Source organism: Toxotes jaculatrix, chromosome 4 (genome assembly GCF_017976425.1).
Source record: "Toxotes jaculatrix isolate fToxJac2 chromosome 4, fToxJac2.pri, whole genome shotgun sequence".
In the NCBI taxonomy this organism is placed as follows: Eukaryota; Metazoa; Chordata; class Actinopteri; family Toxotidae; genus Toxotes; species Toxotes jaculatrix.
The window spans coordinates 28,550,247-28,559,134 of NC_054397.1; the positions used below are offsets into that span (position 1 = coordinate 28,550,247).

Sequence of the window (8,888 nt, forward strand, 5' to 3'; positions counted from 1 at the left end):
ATTATCTGCAGGTACATGTAAAGTTTAAAGCAACAGAAACATGTTCAGGATTTCATGATGTGGAAATGAGCCTGGTTGGTTAGTGATCCTCTGCTGTACCTCCTGAGTGTTGAGCTGATTGGCCTGTTCAGCAACCTTTGAGGACGAGTGCTCCAGGGCGTGGGTGATACGCAGCTGGTCTAACTCCCTGAGGTGCTCGGCCTTCAAAGAGGACAGCTGCTCTGCAGATTGCTCCTTCAGCCTAAAAGACCACATTATATCCTGATGTCCACTCACACTGATGCCCTGCAGGAAAAACATCTATGTGTTTGCACAGAAGCTCATATCTGCAGAGCTCCTCCTTGGCTTGCGCAGCCTCAGCCTTTAACGCCTCCTTCTCCTGCTCACTCTGCAGCTGCAGCAGCTCCAGACGCTGCCTCAGAGCCTCGCTCTCCTGCAGAACCTCAGAGATGTGACTCCCTGTCAAAGGGACACAACATTAAAATGGAATATCCAAATGTATCTCATTCAGCTGTTTAGTCATTCTGCCTTTCCTTTTTAATGTCAGGGCACAGTATCCATCGAAGCATGTAAAAGCTGACCATAACAAAATGTCCACACCTGCAAAGACAGTGGGCTGGTAGGTCTTCTCATACTGAGCAGCTGGGAAAGTTTCCTCCTCTCCACATGTCTCTCTTGCAGTAGCAGAGCAGGGCGTCTTTGTTGGGCCTGGCTGCCGTTTGGTCTCTGTAGAATGGGTTTCTGCTCGTGGGTTGGGGATGGACAGCATGCTCCTCCTCTCCTTCTGCAGCCTCTCCACGGTGCGGCTCAGCTCCTGAATGGTTCGCGTTTTGGCAGCAAGCTCGTGGTTCAACCGCTCTATCCGTAACTCCGAACGCTGCCTCGGGTTGACGCTGGTGTCGGCTTGGACTCGGCTGGACCTGCAGGGGGAGGGGTTTACAATCAGGCAGTTAAACAATGAACTGACACTCACCATAAAGCTCCATAAAGCAGGAGGGAGCTGCAGATTCAGGTGGTGATTCTCACTACGAGAAACCCCTTTTACCTGTTACATTGTCATACAGCTATAAAAATCTGAGCAATTACCGCAGGGTTCCCAGTCCCAGTGGTGTAAAGGGAGCCACGCTGCTCTGCATGGCTCCCTTAGTAATAGGGCTAATAACATGGCTCCAGCAGATTTGCTAATAAAGATTGATTTCTGTGCATTTGATATATTCACTGTTATAAATGGAATGCAAATTTCATGTAACATAGCAATCTATTCTACTTCAAGAGTACTCAAGTGCAGTGGTTGTCCACCTCTACCGTGTCAGCCCTGTGACTGACCTTCGTCTAAGGCTCAAGCTCCACCGCAAAACTCAAGTATAAGTGGGTATAGCTAATAGATAGAATGAATGGACTGCAAGACTTCATTATATTGCCTGCTGCCTATTTTATTCTACCTATTCTTATACTGAATAACATTATTCTCTTGACACAATTTCTTTTTGTTACCTCTGTCCAGTGATCCTGCTCTGTCCTTCCTTCTGTCCTCTCCATTGGTGTCATCCAAAGAATCATACAGAGAAACTGAGACAAACATTAAGTTTGAGTGACCACTTTTAAGTCATACTCCATTATATGGCTAGCTATAGGTCCACATTAACTTCTTCAAAGAAGTTTAGCTGTGAAGTTCTAATAAAAATAATGTTTATTTATACAGTTAATTTGAATCAATAGTAATCTGACATTTGAATGAGTTTATAGGTCACTATTACTATTATTACCATGGTGAATTAACAAGTGTAGTGTTGTTTTTCTCTTACCTTTGGAAATAATTGGAGACATCTTAGACTTCTGAAAAACAGATGCAAACCATGTAGAAATCTAGTATGTCAGTTTGTAATGTTTCAAAATAAAACTTGAACTAAAACACTGTGATTATTTGTTTTCAGAGCTGACCTCTGCTTAGTACCATAGACTGTATAAGACATGGACGTAGCACCCGTGACCCATTGGTTTCGGGGAGTCGGTTTTGTGACCAAACCATGGGCATTTGAGCTGCGCCATCTTGGATTTGAGTGGGAGTGTACTTTCCATATTTGGCGAAGAGGCGGTTACTCTACGGGTCAGCCGGGGTCAGAGAACCCGGCCACTTAGCTCGGAGTAACAGAGCTAGCCTAAGGCTAATCAGCTAGGCTAACAAGCTAAGCGGCAGCTATACGCAGCTACATCCACCACACGACAGTCCCCGAGTCCGACCCGACTAGCTCGACCCCATGTAACCGTGACATACAACAGAGATCATAATGTTGCTGCTGTGTTTTAAACATGACTGTTTCAGATAGAGAGGTTTTAGATGGAGCTGCAGGGTTTGGTGGAGTTGTGGGGGGAAATTTATTTCTAGCCTATTATTTAACTGTGAAACAATCATTATTTCATATTAATAAAATATATTAAAAAGTTAAAAAAACATTATTGTTATTATTATTATTATTGTCAGACCGCTGTCTGACTTTTACCATTATACATTCAACAAACCTCGTCCTCTGGCTGTTTCTCCTCATCCTCAAAATGGTCACTGTAGTGTGGAGAGCCTGTCAAAGCTGAGAGAGAAACGACCTGATTAAGTCACACAGAGAGACGAGGAGTGAAAAAAAAGGTTTCCCAGTGGTTCCCTGCTCTTACCTGGGGAGGTTCTAACGGTCTCTGTCCCTCCAGCCTTCTGTTGACCACTATCACTCTGCTCTGGTGCTTCCTCAGCTTTCCTGGGGGAAGATATCCATCCTCATCACATTACAGTGACAGGGCAAAGTACCAGCCACCACATTAGATACTCCATAAGCAAGCACAGGGTCTGTAACTATGCTATTCCAGTGAAGTTTCAATGTAAACTTTTAGCACATTGTCCAAGGGCTGATGAACTTGTAAAAAGTTAATTCAAGGCATCATTCAAACAGGATTAAAACTACAGAAGGTACAGGGTTATAAAGGATTTATGAATATATTCATGCACCTCATTAACCATACTAATTGCTCCATTTGTGTAGCTATTGTAAATTCACAGAGGACATTCATAAAATATGCTTAACTTGTTCAAAGATTAAGTTATTTACCCAAAGCAAAGAAAAACTTTAGGTAACTGTGGACAGTTCTATTCAACTCATGATTTTAGTTTTTGTCTTAAGCTAAATGAATCAGCAAAGGCATCAATTCTGCAGCACTAGATTTAGATGAAAACACATGTCACATTAACCGGCTCCTTATAAGCTGTAACAGTCACTGACAACCAACACTGAACCTGCAGCACTTTGATTCAGACAGTGGGTTTACTCCACATTTGTCTCTCACACTCTCGATGTTCTCACTCACATGAAGTCGTTAGCCATCTTCTCTTCTACCGCTCTAGATACTGTTCAATAACTCCTAGATTTTGACACTTATAGGTGAACCCGACCTGAAACTGCATTAATAGTTTGCCTATGGTTCCATGATACCAGGGTGGTGCCCCATAAGTATTAATCTCCATGAATAATTTTATGAATATCAATAATTATCCTTGACAATTAATAATAATCGGTCAATAACCAAACCTGTTCATACCACAAGCACATTGCACAGCAGGCCTGATGGGTGCATAAAGCCATTCATTCTGCTAATCAGCTTCAAAGAGGAAACCGTGTACTGTACATTGTGAAAGCAGGCAACATGAAGATGCAACAAGAAAACACTGGTGGAATGAACAGAGGAATACAGAAACAAATGTCACCTTCAAAATGAATAATCAAGCCTCAAGTATGAAGCATGATAGGAAAACAGCTGACTTCTTCCATTGTGTTATTGTCACCCTGACTCCTCTAGATTTATCTCTTAGTGGGTGTAATAACAGAACAAGGCCATTTCCATACCTGAGGTTAGTACCAATGGTGGAACTCTCTGTTCAGCTCTCTGTTCAGTTTGGAGTAATCTATAGTTGATGAGGCTCCTGCTTCTAGTCGTGCAAAAAAACTTGCTTTCTCTTCTTCTTCATCCAGAGTTTCCAAGCCCATGCTGGTCATGTTCACTGCTGGTACCATCACTGATTCTGCACACACACACATATCACAAGAGCACAAGTGGAAACACAACTGTGATAGTTCTGAACTGAAAAACTGACAATCTGCATGAGGATAAATGAGGAATGGAAGGTGCAATGTCTGCTGTGCAAACAGGATATGAACACCAAGCAGAGAGACTGAGACCCATAAGGCCGCTGTGTACGTCCATGACTTGCTATTTGGAATCGTGTTGTAAGGCTCTTACACACAATAGTTCTTCTCTCACACACTAGTTCATATGAAGCATGCAGGCAAGCTGCTCAATCCAGCATCATATTTCTATGCACTGTGGTCTCACCCTCCGTCTCTGTGTTGACGCTGCTGAGAACAACTGCTTCTAGCCCTTTTTCCTTCAAACCAGCGTCTCCTGGATCCTCATCCTCCTAGCGAATAGGGTGAGACTTCCTCAAAGACTTTCTGAAGGACTTCCCCGAACCCAGCAGTCCTAGAGAAAGGTTTTTGTTAGAGGACATGAGGACATGTAGTTATACAACATGATCAACAACTACAAATACACAACTATCAGCCAATCATGTGGCAGCAGTGCAATGCAAGAAATCATGCAACACAGGTCGGGTCCACGTTTCTGTTGAGATGGCTACAAAATAAGACACTTGTTTTAATTCTAAAGCTAATGGCTCCATGCTGCCACCCAGCGTGCTTCAATAGTCAGTATTCAACAAAACTGAGCACCACACAGTTGTAGCAGTCGTAATAAGGCACAGGAAGAGCTGTACTACCAATTCTGTGGTACTTCTGTGGATGTTTTTGACTGAACTGAAGATAACTGTACGAGAGTTTTCCTGAGCAACTGACTCAGGATCCTTGCAGCTCCTCCTTCATGACATCCAGCTTCGCGCTGCATTAGCCACTTTATTATCATTATCATTATCATTATTATCATTAGCAAAGCAGTGTAGAAAACATTCAGCTTTAGCTGGTTAAAATGACATCACCAAGTGTACGTCACATCAGCTGTCACTGATTAATGTTAACTCTGTGTGTAACTTAGTGACAGCCCTAAAGTTAAATCTAAACTTTACATTTCTGAACCTTCAGTATTTGAGTTAAGAGGCTCATAAAAAAGAAGATGTGTGAGGTAAAGTACAGCTGTGCTATTTCAATGTGTCAGATACATAGACCGTTTACTCATCATTTAAGTAACCCAAATATAAGTAGAAGAAGAGAAGAAGCAAACTAAAACAACTAATCGTTCCCATTCTGAGGTTGAAACAAAAGGCTAGAAAAAAGTCAACATCTTAACAATTATCAACATGTTTTTGTTACAAACAACCAAAAGGTGCCAGCAGCAAGTCACATCTTACGGCATAAAATCACACTTGTATGTTCACCAAATCCAAATAATGGTAACTGCACAGCACCATACCAAACACACATCAGTGTTATTAGAAATGTAGAGGGATGTAGTCTGTAGTAGAAAGTGCAGTCCCAGAAATGTCCTGCAGCTCTATCATCGTCTCCCTTTCTGTTTTATTAACAATTAATAAAGAATGATGTCCATCTGCTTGTGGAAGGAATGCATTTTAAGTTACATATTAACTCTAAGTTGTTAACTATCTTATATTGAAGCGTACATTCAGACTTCGCTATGTTTTAACCTACACAGATGGTATTGTATTAAAGCTCCTGAAAACTCTGCTTCACATTTTTACTAATTCTCCATAATATTAAATATTCATGACTGGATAAGCAACAATCACAGTAAAACAAACATCATTAATTATTAAATTATTAAAAAACTCAGTTAAGCTTCCTGTCGGGACTGTGCGCTCTATTTAAACAGATCTGATGAAGTATCAGATTGTGATTTAAATGTCTCGGGGACAGAAGGACATGGTCATCATCACATTCTTCCAACATCCCGTCCACATCAAACCAGTCAAAAGAGACAATGAAAAAAAACAAGTAAAGAAATCTCTCATGTGAGTTCTAACTTTGGCAGAAAATAGAGCAAGTACACTAATTTCAGATAGGGATGCAAACATTACACATTTAGTTATCCTACAAGAATAACAATATGTCTGCATCCAAACTGTACATACTGTATCTATAGCAAGAAAAAAAGGAATTCTAATGCTGGTCTCTCTGTCAAGATATTACCTAGTGAGCCTTTGGCCTTTATTTTTCACTGAAGACAATAATTAACCAAAATTATAAAGAGAATGTTAAGACAGTTTTGATGTTATGTTAAAGATATCTATGTATTTTGCTGCAGATAGTAGCAGCAATAGATGAAGCAGATGAACTAATAGATGAAGTTAGCGAGCTAAGCAGCCAGCCCCGGCCCCTCTCATCTGATAATAACCGCTTTGTATCTCAAGAGGTTTTAGTGATTAACTGTAGTGTCCAGTTTGTCCTGTCCATGTTGTCCGTCCCTTTCTCTTTGACTGTGTGTAAAACTGTCATTGTCACTCTAACAATAACCACAGAAAACAACCTACCTGTTTCACACACTGCAAGGTAAACCTGTGTGGAAATCATTATCCCCTAATCCATGCAGGTTTGGCAACATGTTAAAACTGAGGTTAGATTTATTCATGCTATCCATCAACTTGTTTCTTTCAGTAGGGTTGGACACCCCCGCTTTCTGGTAATATGCTGCCCCCCATTTATTTGGAGTATTAATTTGACAGTTGGCCTGTTGGTTCTTACACTTTGCCCCTTTAATTGCAGTTGTAAAATCCTGCAACATATGCACAAAATCCCTCTTAGTTTCCTCCCTGGACTGCAGAGTTTAATCACTGACACATCTGTAGCCACTGACTTTACACAACCTCATTATGAAAAGTGCCAAAGGCTAACATGTCCAGTGTGATCGATTTTATATCACGGAGAGTCCTCTCCTCATTATTACCTCTCCCTGTTCCTCCATCACTGTGTTCATCATCTTGCCACCATGACACTGCTGGTTTCAGGGCTGATTTCTCATCACTTTTAGCACAGGGCTGCTTCTCAGAGCCGCCCAAATCCACCGAGTCATCTGAAACAGACTGACAGGGAATCAGGTTTAAGTCAGAGAGATGCCCTCAGGATAAGACTGTGCTTTTTACACAATGAAATCCTTTGTCTTCATCTCTGATGTTAAGCACTTATATATCTGTCCTTTGAAAAGACCATTATTGTGGCATCTCTGATATTTGCCAACATGGTGAAGACAGTATAGCTAGCTGCTGTCCTCTCAGCTCCACAGCTTTGCTCAGCTGCTGCTTAGATTTGGAAACTCAGCTATCAGACAAACAGTGATCTTAAGTAAAGTTCTGCTAATAATTCTTTTTTTAAGGCTTACAGTACTTTTAACTCGTAGGACAGTTGGAGTTGATGTGGACTGAACAGATGCATGCACATGCTTTCATGGTCACTCATTCAATTGAAGCATATTATTGTGTACAGACAAATGATTAATATCACTCATGCAATTCACACAACTCTTATGTGATCACATGATAATCCATGATCAGAAACACAGTAACCAGTACAGACTGTACCTCTTTTAAGAACAGCTCAAACTGTTCATCCAGCTCTTCCTTGGTCAGTCTGTGAGACATAGTGATGTTGTCCACTCCATCAATCAGTGGGAACCCACACAACTAAACATAAAGAGAGATGTGTTGAAATTATGTTCATGTTAACACTAAACATATATTAGAATTTAAGGTTTATGTTCTAAAATTTTAAATATAAATTGTTTGACAGCTGTAAATCAACATAAAGGTTCAGATAAAAGTTCATTCATGGAAAAAGTAGTTTGACAAAAAAACCTCTTGGTCTACTTACTACCTTTTCTGCAGTGTTCAATCACATCGCATGGTCTTCTCCAATGAATTGAGTTTGTTCAGTTGTTGTGAATAAGACTCTAAACTGAGCTTCCACACTTGAGCCACATCACACCTGAGTCAGCTCCATGACAACTGACTCAGCAAGATCCACTTGTTGATGAATGGTTTGTGATGTAGCTGAGAGTTCTGGGGAAAAAAACAGAATGAATCTTAAGTTGATTTGCTTTTCTTTGGCAAACATAATAAAGATGATTTTTCATATTGGCCATGAGTTGGACAAGAACATCATAGTGACAGGCTGGGAAAGTCTCTTACATACAAGAGAAACAAATAAATCTATTATGTACTGTCGCAGAAATGCAGTATAATCAAACCTGACGTTATAATAATAATTGTGATAAGCAATGGCTACATTTTTGTCTTTCCCTTGTGATACAACTGACACTGTAACCTGCCATAGCAGGAAAAGTGTTGTCAATACCATTAATAATGATGGTTCATGAGTGAACCACCATTCACAATAAGGGAGCCTGGGAACTGGCTCACCTGAATATAATGCAGCCATGTTAATGTTATTTACTACACCTCTGGGTTTCATGTTGTGGTAAGCTAAAATAGTCGCTATGAAAAGATCCACTTTTTCAAATTATTTAAACGATCTATTTCCTTAGATGAAAAACGTGTACCAAAAGCACTTGATTTGGTGGCGTTTTCCGTTCTATCGGGAATCCTACAATGTTCTTAAGCAAGTACAGTCCGCGTACGACGCTTGAACTCACATTTATAAAAGGTGACATTTTACTGAAACAATATGCTGCTCGCTGAAACATCTAAAGCCGAATCTTCCATAATAACTTTAAGAGTACTAAAACGAAGGCCCGTGCATAACAACATTGTCAGATTTACGAACAAGGATTAGCATTTTAAAATACATTGAAGAGGGAAGGAGAAATTGTCAGCAGGGAGTCAAGACGAACGATGAAACAGTACCACTTCCGGTCACAATTGTCAAAAT

General features: G+C 40.6%; 1 protein-coding gene and 1 long non-coding RNA gene across 2 annotated transcripts; both read right to left on the reverse strand.

The window, feature by feature from the left end:
- Positions 1-241: 241 nt before the first annotated feature.
- Positions 242-1,136, reverse strand: LOC121180336 (centrosomal protein of 162 kDa-like). Its single transcript, XM_041035652.1, has 3 exons — positions 1,087-1,136; positions 601-920; positions 242-459 (listed from the first exon to the last, which is right to left on the reverse strand). Exons 1-3 carry the CDS (start codon positions 1,134-1,136, stop codon positions 242-244), a joined length of 588 nt encoding a protein of 195 aa, XP_040891586.1.
- A 2,796-nt stretch (positions 1,137-3,932) lies between these two features.
- Positions 3,933-8,054, reverse strand: LOC121180790. The gene is made up of 5 exons (XR_005893964.1): positions 7,875-8,054; positions 7,583-7,684; positions 6,952-7,087; positions 4,375-4,521; positions 3,933-4,063 (listed from the first exon to the last, which is right to left on the reverse strand). It is a non-coding gene; the product is annotated as an uncharacterized LOC121180790 (long non-coding RNA).
- Positions 8,055-8,888: the final 834 nt, after the last annotated feature.

What these genes read in the sequence shown, in the direction of transcription:
- LOC121180336 (XM_041035652.1), bottom strand. Translation starts at nt 1,136, where the DNA reads ATGCAGAGCAGCGTGGCTCCCTTTACACCACTGGGACTGGGAACCCTG. An exon ending in CTGGGACTGGGAACCCTGCG is followed by an intron (nt 921 to 1,086) that starts GTAATTGCTCAG and finishes CTCCCCCTGCAG; the next exon opens with GTCCAGCCGAGTCCAAGCCG. An exon ending in CCAGCCCACTGTCTTTGCAG is followed by an intron (nt 460 to 600) that starts GTGTGGACATTT and finishes TCCCTTTGACAG; the next exon opens with GGAGTCACATCTCTGAGGTT.